General features: G+C 39.9%; 2 protein-coding genes across 8 annotated transcripts in view; one reads left to right on the forward strand and one right to left on the reverse strand.

The window, feature by feature from the left end:
- ENTPD5 (ectonucleoside triphosphate diphosphohydrolase 5) overlaps positions 1–18,350 on the reverse strand; it is a 34,830-nt gene extending 16,480 nt beyond the window's left edge. The window contains exons 1-9 of one of the 4 annotated variants that reach the window (XM_089522176.1): positions 18,276–18,315; positions 13,900–13,976; positions 10,848–11,000; positions 9,840–10,117; positions 6,571–6,650; positions 4,798–4,941; positions 4,018–4,093; positions 1,431–1,466; positions 519–607 (exon numbers count right to left, since the gene is read on the reverse strand). In XM_089522176.1, the coding sequence (XP_089378302.1) occupies positions 519–607; positions 1,431–1,466; positions 4,018–4,093; positions 4,798–4,941; positions 6,571–6,650; positions 9,840–10,056 (642 nt within the window). In that variant the 5' untranslated portion in view covers positions 10,057–10,117; positions 10,848–11,000; positions 13,900–13,976; positions 18,276–18,315. Of the gene's footprint in view, positions 1–518; positions 608–1,430; positions 1,467–4,017; positions 4,094–4,797; positions 4,942–6,570; positions 6,651–9,839; positions 10,118–10,847; positions 11,001–13,899; positions 13,977–16,279; positions 16,501–18,275 lie in introns of those variants that run through there. The other 3 variants (XM_089522177.1, XM_089522175.1, XM_089522178.1) reach the window with 3 other exon arrangements.
- Positions 18,351–18,439: 89 nt separating this feature from the next.
- The window catches only part of BBOF1 (basal body orientation factor 1), a 30,829-nt gene continuing 29,747 nt past the window's right edge, over positions 18,440–19,521 (forward strand). For 3 of the 4 annotated variants that reach the window (XM_089522180.1, XM_089522183.1, XM_089522184.1), the window contains exon 1: positions 18,440–18,572. In XM_089522180.1, the coding sequence (XP_089378306.1) occupies positions 18,529–18,572 (44 nt within the window). In that variant the 5' untranslated portion in view covers positions 18,440–18,528. Of the gene's footprint in view, positions 18,573–18,599; positions 19,108–19,521 lie in introns of those variants that run through there. The other variant, XM_089522182.1, reaches the window with a different exon arrangement.

The raw sequence follows: 19,521 nt of genomic DNA on the forward strand, positions 1-19,521 counted from the left end.
AGAGTCAGTGTCTTAACCACTGAGCTACTGCGTCCCTAGTATGAAGTACAGTGCGTCCTCGCCTTACGCAGGGGATCCGTTCCGGATCCCTCTGCGTAAGGCGAATTCCGCCTATGCTCGAGCCCCATTGGAAACAATGGGGCTTGTGAGCAGCAGCGCGGGCGCGCGCAGGGCGCAACGGGCGCGCGCCCATTCAACTGAATGGGATGCGCTGCCCCGTCCGCCCCGCCGCGGCTTGAGCACGTACGCTCAAGTCCGCGTATGGCACGCCCGCGTATGGCACGGGCGCACTGTACAACACAAAACAATCATGCCACCACCAGCAGACTATCCAGCATTATGGGAACCACAACGGATTGTATTGTAGCACAGATCGAAATTATGTAACTTTCTGGTTGTTGTTGGACTGTGGGTCCTTGCAGTCCTACTTGCTGGCTATACTAACTAGATCTGCTGGGTCATGCAACAACATCTGCAGGGCCACATGAATCCCACCCTGTTTTACAAGTACTCCTCACCTTAAGCTGTGGCAGAAATGTGATCTGTGTAGAGGCTCCTCCCAGATCCAGGATCCCCACTGTCTTCTTGTTCCGGCCATACAGCTGCCCTGCAAGTAGCATTGCAAAGTTTAAAAACCATGCATATTACATGAGGGATCCCATGCCATTTGGTTTTCTTAGCCATCACTGGATTTCAGCAGCAGTTATAGTAAGAATGCAAGAGTAAAACTTGAGCTGGCCGCAATGGAAGACTATACAAGCCTTACATTTTAGTTTTTGTTGTTAACTGCCCTTGAATCAACTCCAACCTATGGCAACCCTGTGGATGAGACATCTCCAAGACTCCCTATGGGAATCCTGTCCTCCACTGCTCTGCTCTGGGACCTCCTTAATAGACTCCATCCATCTACTTTCCTCTCTTTCTACTTCCCTCCACCTTTCCTAGCATTGTTGTTTTTCCAGTGAGTCCTCTCTTCTCATGATGTGTCCAAAGTATGACAACTTAAGCTTTTTTATCTTGGCTTCCTGGGAGATTTCTGGATTGATCTGCTCTAAGACCCATTTGTTTGTCTTTTTGGCTGTCCATGGGATCCTCAGCACTTTTCTCCAGCATCACATCATTGATTTTATTTCTATCTTCTTTCTTAACTGTCCAGCTCTCACATCCATACATAGTCATAGGGAATACAATGGCTTGAAGGATTCTAATTTTTCTGCTGAATGGCATATCTTAGCATTTTAGGATCTTTTCTAGTTCTTTCATAACCCATTATTAATCTTCTGATTTTCTGACTGTAGTCCACATTCCTATCAATATTTGATTCCAAGTAAGAGAATTGTTTTACTATTTCTATTTCCTCATTGTCTAGGTTGAACTTGTGTAAATTCTCCATGGTTATTAATTTTGTTTTCTTACAAAGCACCAATTACCTGTTAAAAAGTTCACAGTGATCCAGGCTAAAATACCTGTAAGGACAAAGAAAAAAATCAATGTGAAATCCTTCTATCTTTAAACTTTTCTGCTCACAAAAATATCCAGAATTACCACACTGTATACAATTCTGTTAATTATCTGTACTTGTCTCATTTCATTACATTCCCAGGTTTCCCAAGGTTCTTTTTCTCTCTCAGCCTTCACTGTTGTTTCTCTGTCTAAATCTTAATTAATACCTGTTTTGTCCCAAGAGCGATGCTATGGACTTTGGGTGTAATAAGGCCTCTGGCTCTTAGGAACACAGCCTGAACAAAAGACTTGTCCACAAATTTCTTAAGTTTTCAAAAGCTTTACTGGTTATAAACACAAAAACATGAAACTGATCTCCTTTTTCTCAGTAGTCCTTCTTAAATACCTTGCTCTTTCTTCTTGGTGGGTTTTATCTTTCTTTTTCTGTGGACTTTCTCCTTCTTCTTCTGTGGACTTATCTTTGTCAAAGGAAAATACTCTCTCCAGGTCTAACTTGGCTGAAATCTTACTACACAACTGAAACTAGCTAGAGGGAGACAGTATAAGACCCTGGGATTTCCCACAATCCTTGTCTTTCTTAAAGCTGTAGATCTCTATTTCCCCTCCTAAACTGATACATAGAAAGTCTAATATAATCTCAACTAAATATATGTCTCAAGAGCATCAAAGATGCTCTGGAGGCATGACAATACCCCTTTTCAAACACAATCCAACTCCATTTCTCCTACCTTTCTATCAGTCTTTTCAGGAAAATCCTGCAGAATGATTGTATCATGTTTAGTCAAAGCAACTCTAAAGGACACTCTTAACTATTGTATTTGCTTAGAGACTGTTAAGTCAACCAAAGCAGTATGACGAAAATATGGGTGGAGAGGATCCTGGCAAAGCTCAACATGTAATTGGTATGATGTAACAACAGAGAGAAGTGTAAGGCTGTCTCAGCCTATATTTACACTGTAAGCCTGCGGTTTTCTGAATCTACATCATCTTCACCATCAGGATGAGGATGTGTGCATTACAGAACTAGAGCAAGCAAATTGAAGATCGTGTAGTAAAAGTTGTAGGCTGAGTTACAAGCTATGCTTGTGAGAAAACAAATAACTCTCTCACTCTCTTCTAGATGCAGCCTTGATACATTCAATTTACTATCCCAGCTGGTTAAATCTTCCCTTTGCTTGGCTTTTTCTAACTATGAACTGCTTGAAGTAAACTGCATTTTCAACTAGTGTTAATTTCTTTATAAGATTTTAACAGTCTTTTTTGTATCCTTCTCAGCAACTGTATTCATTCATTCCATTGGTTGCATCTACATCACAGAAATAATCCAGTCTGACACTGTTTCAACTGCTATGGCTCAATGCTATGGAATTCTGGGAATTGTAGTTTATTTTAACACCAGAATTCTCTGACAGAGAAGGCTAAATATCTCACAAAACTACAAATCTCAGAATTCCATAGCATTGAGCTGTGGCAATTAAAGCAGTGTCAAATTGGATTATTTCTGCAGTGAGGATGTAGCCTTTATGTATACTTCCCTTCTGTATATCCAGGATCAGAACATTTTATCTTAAAAAAAGTGACTGCATTGTTTTACTGTTTGAAATTATATGTTTTAGTCTTGTATTTTCTTGTTACTGTTAGGTTGTAATCCCGCCTTGATCCACTTGGGAGAGGCGGGAAAATACAAATAAATTTTATTATTACTGTATATACTCATGTATAAGTCTAGAAATTTAGGTCAAAAAATTGAGCCCAAAAAACCTGACTTGACTTATCCATGGGTCAATGTAAGAAGTGTGCCTTAACTCTTATTTAAAAGAAGGAACCATCTCCTGATGAAAAGCAAGAGTATAATATGTGAAGCGCTGACCCCCTCTGTTATTTCATCCATCTAACCTTAAGAGTAAGCACAAAGAGTTATGTCTGCTGGAATTTTATAAGTTCTTTGACAATATTTTGCTTTGCTTCATCCTTTAGATCGTTTGCTATATGCCCCTAAATTTTACCCTTGACTTATCCACGGGTCATAGCAAAATCCATAATTTTGGCCCCAAAATTTGCCCTCGACTTATACATGAGGTCGACTTATAGTTGAGTATATACAGTATTATTATTATTATTATTATTATTGAACACTGGGATTGAAGGTGGCTCATATACACACTCAGAACTTTCATAGAAGGCAAATCAAACTCGGCTTAAGCATTCCACTGTTTTCATCATTTTCTGGAGAATGTCTAACAAATACATTCTAAGATATTAGTATGCAAAGTGATTTTGTAATACCTTTGAGACTGAGTGAAAGACACAGTAGCATAAGCTTTGTAGACTTGGTCTATTTTCTGAGATGCATCTTATCAGAAAGCTTATACCACAAGATCCCTTTGCATACTGTTATTCCAGACTAATACAGCTATGTCTCTGAATTCTAACATACTGTGACTTTAGCATTAAATCTGTTCAAATTAAGGTATACTCCCCTTCTCCCTTGCTTCAACAGCAGTTTCCCGCATCCATTCCCACAGTGCTATTCTTCTTCCACTCAGAACTCACCTTCATAAGTTCCATCCATCACACTAACACTGTCATCAGGAACTAAAAAAGGAGATTCCTCAAAAACCTCCCTGACCTGTGGAAATGGGGAAAAATGATATTCTTAGAATTCAGAACCATTCCCAGAATAGAGTGTGTATGTCATAACTTTCCTCTCCTACAAAAAGCAGTAGAAAGTAAAACAAGGCAGTACAGATGTAATGCTTTTTGTTGTGTTCCGAGATATCAGAAATAAAAGCAGGACTACAGTGGGCTCTCCACATTCGCTGGGTGCAAGATCTCCATGAAAGTGGAAAAAACACAAATAAAATAACACTGTTTTTTAACCTGAGAAAACACCCCTTTATGAATCTCCAGGTCCTCCAACACAAGTCTGTGCTCAATATCTGCTTGATGTTGACCATAGAATGGTGCATAACTTCCAAGTGGATGTTGACCATATGAGTCATGCTGGAGGACCTAGATATTCCTAGAGAGAACATATTAATCAAATAGATGAATAATCAAATCTGCAAAAATCAAATCTGCAAATGCGGAGGGCTGACTGTATATACTGCGCTACAGACACTCTACCTTTATTAAGAAAGAGGAAGAGTGAATGCCACTTTAGGATTTAGAAGTGCTTGACATGAGCTTGGTAGAGCATTTTTTTAAAAGTATCTGTGACAAATTCATGGCAACAACATACACAGAGACAGCAGTAACAGAGGCAATCAAGGACCTCCCCAACTTGTACACCAGGACACCTCCTCACCCATGGAGAAAACAAGCCTAAGTTACCTTTGAAAGAAGAGCCTGGGCTTTGTGCTCTGCTAATAGCCGCAGGCCAGCAGTGGCTTTCAATACTACTGGAGTCTTCTTCCAGTGGCTGGGTGGCACAGCTTCCTTGGCCATGTCTAACAACTGTCTGACAGTTTCAGCTCCCTAAAGATTAACAGAATGCAAGATAGAAAAACCAGTAATGTTGGGTTCAGTACTAGCTTGAAAGCTTCTTCAAAATACTACTCTTCTTTCAGCTCCTACTTCAAACCCCAAGCTTTTTTTGTGAGGAGGCTGGCTTAATTCTTTAATTCTTGAGCCCAAACTGTGTTTAAAAAAAGATGCAGCTGCATTTTCTAACACACAACCCTTACTACCCTCATCTCTCAATTCCAACCTGTTACCCATAGTTTGTTTTAGACTGAAAGCTCCTTGAGTGCAGGAACTCATTTGTTTTTCTCTTTTATGGACATCTTATGATATTTTGTGTGAGAAGGCAGCTCAGCTTAGTGGGACTACACAAGCTTTGCATGCAGAAAGTCCAAGGCTCAACTCCTCGTATCTTCAATTAAAATTATAAACAGTAAGTGGTGGTAATGTGCCTGGAGAACCATTGTCTTCTAGTTACAGCATGTAGTACTGGACTACACAGAGAAGCAGTCTGACCTAATATTAGGTCTGCAGAAGTAAAATCTCCTTTAAAATGTGGTGACATCTGGGTGGTCTTACAACATTTCCTGACAATTATGTTTCCATTATTCCTTTCACTACCAATTGTCTCAGTTTTTACCTTCTTGTCACCCACTCATGTTAAACTGTGAGTGGGCAAATTTTATAAATTGTATAAATTTCAAATATCAAACCTTGATTTTTCATTTTTTATAAGGGACACCATTTTCCTATGTCATTATATTTAATAGGACTTGAGCATACACAGATTTTGTTATACACGGGGGATCTTGGAACCAAACCCCAGCGTATAACAAGGGCCCACTGTATATTCTGCGCTTTTGAGGCTTCATCTGGAGTACTGCATTCAGGTCTAGGTGCAACATTTTTAAGAACAATATAGACAAGTTGGAGTGGATTCAGAGAAGTGCAACAAAGATGATACAAGCTATGAAGATCAAAATGTATGAGGAAAGGTTGAAGAAGCTGGTGAAGGGTGACATGGCTGCATGTTTTAAATAACTCAAGGGAAGTCACAGATAGGAGGAGGTAGACCATGTTTAATGGTTTTAAGTTATGAGAGGGTAGATTTAGACTGAACATTAAAATAAACTTCTTGCCAGTAAGAGTGGTTAGGCAACAGATCCACTTGCCTAGAGAGGTGGTTGATTTTGAAGACATTTGAAAAGGCTGGAAAGCTACCTGTGGGAAATGCTCTAACTGGAGAGCCTGCACTGAACAGGCCATTGGATGTGATGGCCCATGAAGCCCCTTCCAAATAATTCTATAAATTATATGCCAACCCCCCCCCCACCCTTGAGGGGTCATAGTTGCCTACCCCTGTGTTAGACAATGAGGAAAGTAATAATAATAATAATAATAATAATAATAATAATAATATAGTTTATTTATACCTCCCGCCTCTGTCACGGATCGAGGCAGGATTACAACCTTAAAAGACACTTAGTAGAATTTACAATCAATACAACAATAAAATACTAACACTGAATTTACCAAGAATTCCTATTAGTTCTCTAAAAATTACAATTCGTGCATTAGTCAACAATCAGAGTCAAGGAAGAGCGGTAAATACCGTAGTCACAAAACCCTACATGAACATCTTACCTTCTCAGGCTCAGCAGCATATGCAGAGAGACCTGGCTTTACTGACTCAAAGATTTCCCCTTCTAACTCTGCAGGTTTTTCTGCAACAATTAAATAAATTAAAAAAAAAAACAAGTTATGAAACAGTCACTCTTTTAAAACAATATATGACTAAACTATTCACAATCTGGCAAGATATGCTTAGTATGTAAAATAAATATACAGTCTGCCCTTCTTATACACAGATTTTTTATACATGGATTCAAGCATCCATGGTTTGAAAATGTTTAAAAAAAAGTATAAATTTCAAATATCAAACCTTGATTTTCCATTTTTTAATAAGGGACACCATTTTGCTATGTCATTATATTTAATAGGACTTGAGCATACACGGTTTTTGTTATACACGAGGGATCTTGGAACCAAACCCCAGCATATAACAAGGGTCCACTGTATATTGTGGTTCCAGTGATATTTTTGTACCATATGTGTAGTGTGAGGATCAAAATTATTATTATTTTGCCCCACCAAATATCAGTGATGCTATAATTGGAAACTCTTAACATAACTGAAAGTAATGTTCTGAAAACTATGGCCAAGTAATTGGATCAACAGCTGTATGCATTCTCAGTAAATTAATAAAAAATGCAGTTTATTGTGAGATGCAGACACAGTTCTTTTTAACACAAGCTTACTAAATGACTGACGTCATGTAAAAACATAATTTTCTGAAGAGGACCACAAGTTACCTATTGAAGCAGAAAGAATGCCCATGATAGCATATCTTTGTCAGTACTTGCTGCTGATGTGCACTGGTCTTAGAAAGCAAAGTTGTGACATAAGCACACCCCTGTAGAATGTAACTAAAGGAGAGCAACTAAAATGGTGAAGGGTCTGGCAGCCATGCCCTATGAGGAACGACTTAGGGAGCTGGGGATGTTTAGCCTGGAGAAGAGAAGGTTAAGAGGTGATATGATAGCCCTGTTTAAATATTTGAAGGGATGTCATATTGAGGAGGGAGCAAGCTTGTTTTCTGCTGCTCCAGAGACTAGGACCCGGAACAATGGATGCAAGCTACAGCAAAAGAGATTCCACCTCAACATTAGGAGGAACTTCCTGACAGTAAGGGCTGTCCAACAATGGAACACACTCACTTGGAGTGTAGTAGAATCTCCCTCCTTGGAGGTCTTTAAACAGAGGCTGGATGGCCATCTGTCGAGGATGCTTTGATTTGAATTTCCTGCATGGCAGGGGGTTGGACTGGATGGCCCTTGCGGTCTCTTCCAACTCTTCCAACATAGAATAATATTCTATGATTCTAACTATGACCACTGTGGAACAGTAAGTTGCAGCCCTTAGCTTGTCCTCCACTAGTTTCTACTCATTTAACAAAACTTTGTATTAGTGATTAATCCAAATCTGACAGCTTTTTTTTCTGTTTGCCGCCAGAAACACTGAAACCTAAGAGAATTTTGGGATCCCCCAGCCAGAAGAAAATGGAATTTACCAATATCATAAGGCAGCATTAACATAATTATTTCTTCTATTTACTAAATATTTAGAATGGGCTACAGAGACTTTTGTTTTCACTTTGAAGCCAAACAGACATTTTGGTGCCTGATCCATTGGTTAGTCATAGATGTACATGGCTGTACCATGCAATATCCTGTGCTCCTCTACCATTTGCTCCTGATTAACACTTTGCTTCCATTGTGTTTTTAAAGTGAGAAACCATATTTTTTATTCAAGGGGGGAACAGCCCTGCATGCAATTAATCTTATTAAAAGTCTCACATTATCTCTGTTCCTAGGCACTGTCCTGTCTCTAGCCCTCTTTCTTTACTAGAATGTTTATTCCTTCCTTCACCCTTACTTTAGTATAGCTGTGTCAGTATGTTCATTCATATTAGACACCATGTTAGTTTCAATTCTCTTTCACCCCAAAACAAACAAATCAATAAGTTCCTTATATCAACATCCAGCCACTTCAGTTTCAAGTCACTCCAATATCAAGGTCACCTCTCCTGTTTCTTTTTGGGGCACATTTTTCAGCACATTTCATTTCATTAGGTTCATAGCACTGCACTACATTCAACTGTGCAATTTCAATAGTATTTTAGGAAAGGAAAATTTGAGCTCTGAAAATTCAGGTACAAAAAAGGTTTAGGGATAAAAGAGAGCACAAGACCAAATAACCAATACAAGAATCTCCAAATATTATCTAACAGTTCCTGAAAAGTGATTCTTCTCTCTTTCTCCAGCTAACCATCTTATGAAACAAGACCACCAGAAGGCATCTTTTGCTTTTTCAGCAAGACAAGCTTTTATTTGTTGTGTTTCCCACAGTTAAGTGATACTAGCCTAATAATTCACTTCAGAAAGTTAATATAATAGATGGCATGTTAGGCCTTACATCACTACTATGTTTCCATCTTTGCCAAACTCTATCTTCTTTGGAGTATTTCAGCCTCCAAATTCCTTGGTGTTTTCTATGACAAAATCATTATTTTTGTCCCTTAAATCAAAAACCTTCTCAAAGAAGCATGACAATAACAGAACCCAACTGAATGAGAAAAAATACTTTATTTTACAAGAGACATACATTTGTACAAACTGATCAAAAGTGATGAAAACGGGAGGGGGGGGGAACCATACTGAAGTGGCTTGGGCCCAGGGTACTTGGAGGACCGCCTCTCTCCATATAATCCGCCCCGCACACTCAGATCAGCCAGGAAGCAAATGCTAAGAGTTCCGGAGGCTAGATTGACTACCACCACCAGGAGGGCCTTTTCTATTTCGGCCCCCAAGCTCTGGAACTCACTCCCCGGCGAGCTCCGCTCGGCCACCTCCTTAGACCAATTTAAGAAGGGGCTGAAAACACACTTTTTCGAGCAGGCATACCCCTGACTCCTGTATGCTCTCCCTCCCTTCCTGACAGCACTGCTGAGCTGGCATGAGATATGGTTTGGTTATTTGTATATGGGGGGATTTTTAATATATTCATGTTTTAATATTTATATTGTATGTTATATATGCTGTTAAACCGCTTTGATCAATGGAAAAGCGGTATATAAATAAAATTTTATTATTATTATTATTAAGTTACAATAAGAAAAAGGCTTAAGAATTCCTAACACACAAAGCTAATTTTCCAACATCTGGGTGATGAACAAAGGGAACTGGTAGGAGTATTACTCAAGGCTTGTAATACATTCTTATGAGACATCATACCCCCCCAGCATAGTCTCACAAAATACATGTACTCAGGAAAACCTTTTCATGTAATCTTACCTGGGCTTCGTTGTATAAAGGTATAAATGTGAATTCGTGTCCCTGTACTTCCTGCATCAAACATAATGCCATAGAAGGTTTTCTCACTGGCATTGGCAGGACACACCTTAAGTGGGAAGAGGTCTTGAAACCACAGTTCTGAGCTGGGATGAGAAACTATGCAGTAAATGGATGATAGTGCAAATATGGCAATGACTGTGATCCAGGAAAGTGCCATGGTGCTTGCAAGCCTTTGGCAGCTGCTCTTTCAATCAGGACTTCAAGAATTGCAGACAATCCTGGAAACAAAAGTTATGAATGAGTACAAGTATCAGTTTTATACCTGTAAAGCAAAAGCTTATCCACATCCTAAAGAGCTGGCCTGTTCACTGTGGCCAACATACTTCATGCTGCAGTGCTACTGCAGAGATTTTATGTTCACTATCAGAATTGTACCCTTTGAGCCTATAGAATCATTTGTTCTCAGACTGCATGCAACTAAGGCAGCATCTGCACTATAACCCAGTTTGAGACCACTAACTACCATGGCCTAGTGCTATGGAATTCTGGAATTTGTAGTTTGTTGTGGCACCAGAGCCAAAAGCTAAATATCTCACAAAACTACAAAGCACAGATTTCCGTAGCACTGAGCCACAACAGTTAAAGCGGTGTCAAACTGCATTATTCCTGCAGTGTGGATGCAGCCTAATTTTTTATATATATATATATATATATATATATATATATATATATTATGTGCAAACTTTCCTCCCATGCACTTAACAAAGTATCTAGATCTACAACACTGAGATAATTTCTTAACAGTGCAGACCTTCATCCTAGATCATTGGCATGAATACAGCAATACAGCTCAGAACTGTGATCAGACTGAGGCTTCAGAATTCTATCACACTACAAGAAGGCTGACATGGATACAGAACACAAATGGCATTCAAAACAACAATGGGGATCTATCTGCTGCAGATGGCAGCTGCTTAGAGATCAATTTACAGGGAGGGCAAAATATACCATTTCAAGCTGCTCCACAATTGCCAAGAGAGCAGAGACTGTGGCCTTCCAGATGCTGTTAGACTCCAATGGCCAGGAATCCTAGCCTGCATGGCCAATGGTGAGGAAAGGGGAACAATAGTCCAGCAACACATGGACACACGTTCTCCAACCCTAAGGCATACAGGTAGAATAAAAAAGTGTATTCAGCGGTGGTTTCTTTTCCTTGTATCCAATTTTCCTTTCAGTGTGTGTGTGTGTGTGTGTGTTTGGATAAACTTTTACTTCCAAATCAGATGTAAATAATTTTGAGACTGAACTTCCCTGTCAGTGCATTATGACAATGGCTATAACAGCACCAGCATCTTGCAAAATCCCCAAAAAATTGTAATATAAAAGAGAGAGAAAATGTAATGTTCAAAACGTCCAAATCTCTTCAGATCATCATAATAAATTTACAAAAGACAAATTATGCTGAAACATCAAACTGGATTCAAGCATTTATGGCTTGAAAATATTCAAAAAAATTATAAATTTCAAACCTTTATTTTGCAATTTTATATAAGGGATACCACTTAACTATGCCACTGCAATGAACAGGAATTGAGCATCCACCGATTTTGGTATCCACGGGAGGATTCTGGAACCAAACCACAGCGGACACCAAGGGCCCACTGTAATACAGAGTTAGGGCCTCACATGTGATCAGAAGCAGGCCTTCTGATCACAGAATCATAAAGCTGTAAGAGACCACAAGGGCCATCCAATCCAACTCCTGCCACACAGGAGGACACAGTCAAAGCACTCCTGAAAATGGTCGTCTAGCCTCTGTTTAAAACCCTCCAATAAAGGAGATTCCACTACACTCCAAGACAGCTTGTTCCATTGTCAAACAGCTCTTAGTGTCAGAAAGCTCTTCCTGATGTTTAAGTGGAATCTCTTTTCCTGTAGCTTGAATCCAATGTTCTGTGTTCTAGTCTCTGGAGCAGCAGAAAACAAGTTCTGCTCCATCCTCAATATGACATCCCTTCCAATATTTAAATGTGGCTGTCATGTCAACCAACAACTATTTCTTCTCCAGGATAAACATACCCAGCTCACTAAGCCACTACTCATAGGGCATGGTTTCCAGACTTTTTTTTTTACTATATTCACAAACAAAACATTTGGAAATAAAATCCTTCTTTCTTCCTTTTTCTTTGTTCAACATCCCCCCTCCACTGGAACAACTTATTTTAACCTGTTACAGAACTTTGTCCCCATTTATGCAGGTATTAGTCTTCACTGCTCAAAAGATTCTTATCTGTTCATAGCTTTAGCTTTTGTGCTGCCTAATTTCTAATAAACTTTGAAGTCTACCTTTGCACCAGACATTTATCACTATATTGTGCTCACCATCTATATATCCAGCCTTCTTATTTTATACCTGCGTCCACAGAAACTGCATCAATACTTGGAATCTGACTCTATTATTGCTGTACCCTTCACCTGCTTCTGCAGATCCACCCCTTGGCTCCTATTCAATTTACTGCCCGTCCCACCCTTCTGCCTTTTGTTCCATTTCACTGTCTTTCCACATCTACACCCGCTAACACTGTTCTTTCAACTTTACAGATAACTACAAACAAACCTAACCTTGCCTGTACTGCCTTTCCCACTAGATTTAATTCAAGAAAATTAGTTTGTTCAAACACCAAGAGCTCCTGTATCAGAACAATGCAATCATCATCTTGCAATATTAATGAAAAGTAAAGACAAGATCAAGTCTGACAACACCTTATATCCATATATATCTCTGGGAGGAGGCTGAATAGTGACTATTCTATATTTTGACAGAATGAAATAGCAAAACCAAACCAAACAAGCCAACAAACAAAAAAGGTGACAGCCTTAAAAATAAACCCTGGGTTTCTAATGCATGAAACTCAAGCCTTGGAGAAAGCGCTTGTGAACTGAATCCTGAACTCTAATTTCTACCCAGCCTCTTGAAAAGAAGAAAGGTGGTTTTCAGGAACGAAACCACAACAGAATAGCAAAGTGATGAGCTAAACCAAGCTACAGAGTTTATAAAGAAACAGCAGCAACTGAAATCCATTGTGCAGCTTTAGCAGAAACTTGCCAAGAAAATCCCAATGGATTCACCTTAAGATCACCATAAGTCAGAAAAAACTTGAAGGCACACAACAATGATTGCCAAAGCAATCTTGAAAAAATATATATAGACTCACAGAATCAAAGCTGGAAGACCACAAGGGCCATCCAGTCCAAACCTATTCTGCCATGCAGGAATTCACAATCAAAGCATTCCTGACAGGTGGTCATGCAGCCTCTGTTTAAAAGACTCCAAAGAAAGAGACTCCACTAGACTCCAAGGACACAATCTCTAATTTAATTAAATAAAGGCATGGAGTATGATCACAAGAATGGAGCCACTGCCTGAGACATCCAACAATAAACTCCGGTATCCAATGCTGGTAGAACTGAAACTTCATTTATCTTTATCTTTTCCCCTGTGCTGCCTTCCATGCCAAAAGCCCTTTGGATCCTAGACATTATAAGGAGTAAAGAGTAAAGGGCAGTAGCATCAGCACAACAAAATAAATGAAAGAGAATAATGTAAAAGAAGGCAGATAAGTACCTATAAGAAAGGCTAGGGTTTTCTGTTCTAATTTTAGTTCTAGTCTACCTATCACTTTTGAAGGGCATAATAAAAATTAAATAAAAAATAAAGTAGCTAGATATGTAATACAGAAATCCTTTTAAACAAACCTTAAAAGAAGCTCAGATCAAATGATATTTTGTTGTTCAAGTCTGCTATGTGAGTAAACAGCCTGCTAATCAGAAAAAGATTACTGAGTATAAAAACATGTTTCTCTCAGTCTACCACACTTCACATGGCTGTTGAAGGAATAAAATGGGGATTGGTGGAGATACAGAAACAGAATCATGTGTTCCACCTCATGCTTTTTGCAGTTAAAGCAAGATAACACCACAATAAATGAAAGTACAAGCTAAGTTATAAGGAATTCCTTGTGTTTCATTAAGCACTGGCAATAATACTAGCATAACACACCTTCACAGGTAATATTCAGACTGATGAATAAGGTCATATGAACTTCATGTACTTGATCCATGTACTGCAATGTCAAACTAATGTCAAACTGGATAAAATTTTATGATAGATTTAGAACAGGTGATACTTAGAAATCTTAGAACCATCTATAGAAATGTTTCAGGACAGAATTATAAAGAGTGTCAGTCTAACAGGATTTTTTCAAAACTGAGAACAATTAATCTAGGTATATTTGAACAACATGCCTATGTGATGCCACTTGTTGCAGCCTTCAGATTCCTCCTCAAAACCCACAGTTTTCAGTTAAGACTTTGGCTAAATCTGTTAACCATGGCAACTGCAGAGAATCTCTTTCAGTACAAGGTCCAAATTCAATAGCAATAGCAAATACATTTCTATACTGCTTATCAGTGCACTTAAGCACTCCCTAAGTGGTTTTACAAAGTGTAAGCTAATTGCCTCCAAACAATCTGGGTACTCAGATTTAGCAACCCTGGAAGGATGCAAGCCTGAGTTGAGCTTGAGCCCTGGCTGGTATTGAACTCACAACCTTAAGGTTTGTGAGTGAGTGGCTGCAGTACAGGCAGAATTCTCAGGGATATATGGGCCCCAAACAAATCAGCTTGCTTACAACACCAGCTTGCTTTATCTTAAAGGACTTACTGCCAATAACTAAGATTTAGAAGAGGCATTCCTATTTTTCAGAATGGGTAAAAATTCAACAACTGAGAAGCCTTCTATCGGGGATGCGCTGATTGTGATTTCCTGCAAAGGAGGGGTCTCTTCCAAATCTATGATGCTATGATTCTATAAGCCACCAAGCAATGCTGTCATGGGGAAGGATCATGGCCACATGGAAAGCTCAAGAGGACCAGACTGAAACCCAAGGCTTTGGTTCCCCATCATGTCCTATTATTATGAACATGGGTAACTGAAATAAATGAATATTTCCATTCCCCCCCCCCCCACCTTCTCTGTTTTGTTACTTGTCAGATTTGACACTACAAACCTCCTTAAGGGAAGGATTCATCCTCTTGTAAATCAAGATGGATTCTCTTGCTTTACAACACACTATGCAAATAACACATTTAAAGATATTTAAGAATTCTGGAATTTGAAAACAGAAAATTTCTAGTCTAGATTTTGTGGACTCCAGTTCACTGCATCAGACGAAGTAACACATTATTCCATATTATCCAATGAAAGCCATGTTCCCCATATAAACCAGAATTGCAATTTAGGCAGCTGCTTTCTATTCCAAAGTTTTCATCTCAAAGCAAATCACTACATCAGGACTTACCGCCTCCTTGGTTTCATGTACAACTGAAAAGGCATTATAATGCAAGCAAGCAAACTGCCTGTTAAATTTTAAGCTGACTCTTTTTGAACCCAGGTTTATCATTATCAAATACAAACAAGGAGATATGTCCAGGCTAGATGGTTTTTATGCCTACTAAGTTCAAGGGCCACATTATAGGTAGGCAAAAGCTCACCAGAAAATGACTGCCAAACTGGGAAAATGATTTACAAGGGCGAATGTTCACTGTACAGAAAGGTACAAAGTCATGATGACTCGGGAAAACAGAGAGACTTTAGTCATTCTGTTATGACACACACTATGTAAGTGCAGCTGGCATTGCAGTAGTTTAGTCACAGATAGTTTAATCGCATAAAGAGTTTTGCACCAAGCATCCCTAATAATACCCAGAATTTGATGTATCTAGAATCCAAAAATAAAGGCAGCATTCTTTTCAAGACTAACTCATCATATACTAAGCAATTCCATTTTGATGTAGTGAAATGTGCTATGCAAGTGCCTTCAAGTTGCTCGTCAGTTTATGGCAATCCCATGAATTTCATGGGGTTTTCTTAGGCAAGGAATTCTCAAGAGGTAGATTTTCTGGTTTCTTCTTCTGAAATATAGCCCACAGCATTTGGTATTTGTTAGTAGGCTCTCATCCAAGTAATAACCAGAGTGATCCTACTTAGCTTCCAAGATCAAATGGGATCTGGTATGTTAAGGTCAGTGGTTCCCAACCTTTTCTATGCCCCCACACCCCTAGCAATGTTTGATTAATGTCTGCATCCCCTGTAAAAGTAGTATCACATTTAAAGATGAAGATGTCTCATTTCTAATTTCTGAACCGCAAACTGAACCACATACAATACAGGGAATGAACAAACTGAACTTTTTAAAAAATAAGTCTTTAACTCAATGCATAAAATGTAAACCTAAATTGTGCAATTAGATTCTATTTTATTTAGGAAAAAAATGAGTGAAGACTCATCACGCAAGAACACAAGCTACAATTTGTCACACCCCTGAAATTCGATCTTGCACCTCCTGCCTTAGGACAGAACCCACAGAGATGGAACAGACCTCAAGGACCATCCAGTCCAACCTCCTGGCATGAAGGAATGCACCCCAGCCTCTGTTTAAAAACCTCCACAGAAGGAGAGTCTATACACTCCAAGAGAGTGTGTTCCACTGTTGAACAGCTCTTACTGCCAGGATGTTCTTCCTAATCTTCAGGTAAAATTTCTTTTCCTGTAATTTGAATCCATTGCTCCAGCTCTTATTCTCTGGAATTGCAGAAAACAAACTTGCTCCACCTTCAGTATGACATCCTTTCAAATATATATATAAAAAGCTATTGTATCACCTCTTAACCTTCTCTTCTCCCAGACTAAACATACCCAGCCACCTAAGCCTCTCCTCATAGGACATGATTTTCAGACCTTTCACCATTTTGGTCGCCCTCCTCTGGACCTGCTCCAGCTTGTCAATGTCCCTCTTGAATTGTGGAGTCCAGAACTGGACACAGTATTCTGACCAAAGCATAACAGAACGAAACTATTGTTACGGCTTCTACTCTTGGAGACCCTGTGAGTGAGACATTTCCATGTTTATAGGTTTTTTGTGGGTTTTTCGGGCTATGTGGCCATGTTCTATAAGAGTTTATTCCTGATGTGAAGATGCCAGCTGCAGATGTTGGCGAAACATCAGGAACAAACTCTTATAGAGCATGGCCACGTAGCCCAAAAAACCCACAAAAAACTATGGATGCCAGCCATGAAAGCCTCCGACTTCACATTTCCATGTTTCCTTATTCTTAACTCAGGTACTGCAGGTTCAGGCCCATGGTGTCCCTGACTGACTCCATCCACCTGACATGCGGTGTCCTCTTTTTCTACTACCTTCCACCTTCCCATCATTGTTTTTGTAATGAGTCACGCCTTCTCATGATGTGGCTGAAGTATGACAGCCTCAGTTTAGTCATCCTGGCTTCCAAGGAGAGTTGAGGCCTGATCTGTTCAAGGACCCATTTGTTTGTGTTCTTAGCTGTCACCACTTTTCTCCAGCACCACATCTCAAATGAATGGATTTCCTTCCTATCTGCCTTCTTTACTGTCCAGCTGTAACATCAGTACATATAACAGCTTGGGCAATTCTGACTTTAGTGTTCAGCAGTATATCTTTGTTGCTGCTGTTGTTGTGTGCCTTCAAGTCATTCCTACCTTATGGTGACCCTATCATGGGGTTTTGTTGGCAAGCTTTTTCCCCAGGAGGGTTTGCCATTGCTTTCCCATGAGGCTGAGAGCATGTGGCTTGGCCAGGGGCACCAAGGGGGTTTTGTGGCCAGGCTAGGAATCGAAGACAGGTCTCCAGAGTCACGATTCAACACTCAAACTTACATGTTAGGATTTTGTCTAGTTCTTTCACAATTGCCCTTGCTGCACCGAATGCAGTATACAGCGCTCTATAAATAAGTGTTAATAATAATAAAAATAATAATAATAATATTAAGTAATGCTATGAGGATTTTTTTAATAATTTCTCCATCCTATTTCATTATTATTATTATTATTATTAACATTTATTTACGGCGCTCTATAAATAAATGTTAATAATCATAATAATAAGGAATAATAAGGAAAATAATAAGAAACAAGAATAAATAAATGTTAATAATAATAAGGAAAATAACAAGGAATAAAATAATAAGGAATAAATAAATAAATGTTAATAATAATAATAATAATACTAAGGAATAAATAAATGTTAATAATAATAATAATGAGGAAAATACTAAGGAATAAAATAATAAGGGATAAATAAATGAATGTTAATAACAATAATAATAATAATAATAAGGAAAAGACTAAGGAATAAATAAATGAATGTTAATAATGATGATGCTCTGAGGGGAAAAGAACGTGATCCCTTCTTCTGCCTCCTATTTCCCTGCTGTTGCCAATGGCGAGGAGAGGAGAGGCTTCGGAGCCAGGCTCAAAAGGGAGGGAGGGAGGGAGGGATGGAGGGAGAGGAGCTGGCAATGCCGGCGGGGTCCTGGGCCTCCCTGGCGGCCACTCACCCGCCGCCTTCCCCAAGAGCCCTCTGCCTTCCACATCTTCTTCGCCGGTGCCGCCGCGCGCCGCGTCAACAACACACGCCGCGCGTGACGTCACGGGCGCGCCGCCCTCCTCCTCCTCCTCCTCCTCCTCGCGCCGCCGACGTCATTGCCCCGCGACGCCTGGTTTCCACGGCAACGGGTCGCCTCCAAGCAGGAAGTGGAGGGAAAATAAGGAGAGCAAGATAGGAAGAAAGGGAAGCCCCCCTCGCCCGCCATGAAGGGAAAAGGGAAAGCAAGCAAAGGCGCCAAAGGAGGGAAGTAGGTGACCGGGGGAAGGGGCCCTAGCAGGGCTCTGGGTGGGGGCCTGACTGGCTGGCTGGCCGGACGCGTCCTACATTCCAGCCTTCAGCCCAGGAGGAAGCCTTCTATGTAGAGAGACCTCATGGAGCCCCTTTTGAGAGTCAGTGAAAGAACACAGTTGGAAACATGAGCTTTCAAAGACCTAAATCTACTTCCTCAGGTGCACTTGAGGAATATAGTATGCAGAGAGATCTTGTTGCCCCTTTGAGATCACTGAAAGGAAGAAATTGTCAGCTGGAGCTTTCAAAGACCTAAATCTACTTCCTCAGGTGCATTTGGGGAATATGGTATGCAGAGGGATGTTATGGAGCCCCTTTGAGATTAACTGAAAGTAAGAAGATGGCAACAGGAGCGTCCCTAGGCTTAAACCTACTTCCTCAGATGCATTTGGGGAAAATAGTATGGAGAAAGACTCACTGAAAGACAGAAGTTGGCAGCAGGAGCTTTCCTAGGCTTCAGTCTACTTCCTCAGATGCATGAGGATAGAGAGCAGGTAGACTGCAGACTAGGGCCTCATTCCCACTACATAATAAACCAAACCGACCTGAGCTGGCTGAAATGGCTTTTCTTTGCACTTGTGCTGGGTTTCTGGTGTGGTTTGCTGAGGGAGGTGCAGCACTAAACCCATTTAAACCAGTTCTTCCAGAACCGCTGCATCATTCCCCGCTTCTTTTGAAATGAATCGACTCAGCGCAAGTGTGAACGCACTGCCTGTTTGATTCGGTTCCTGTGGCACAGTCACTCCATGTTGCATCGATCCATTGCTGAACGTAAATTGAAACGGCTCGGTTCGATCACGGCTAGAATAATGTGAATGCCCTCCATTCTTCAGCATGCCTAAGCAGCATGCACTTATATTAGTATTTATGAGCTTTCTTTTGGTCATGACCTCTTTTTCTTGAATGCC

The sequence above is a fragment of the Sceloporus occidentalis genome, unplaced genomic scaffold (genome assembly GCF_023333645.1).
Source record: "Sceloporus occidentalis isolate IW3139 unplaced genomic scaffold, rSceOcc1.0.p SCAF_4, whole genome shotgun sequence".
NCBI lineage: Eukaryota > Metazoa > Chordata > Lepidosauria > Squamata > Phrynosomatidae > Sceloporus > Sceloporus occidentalis.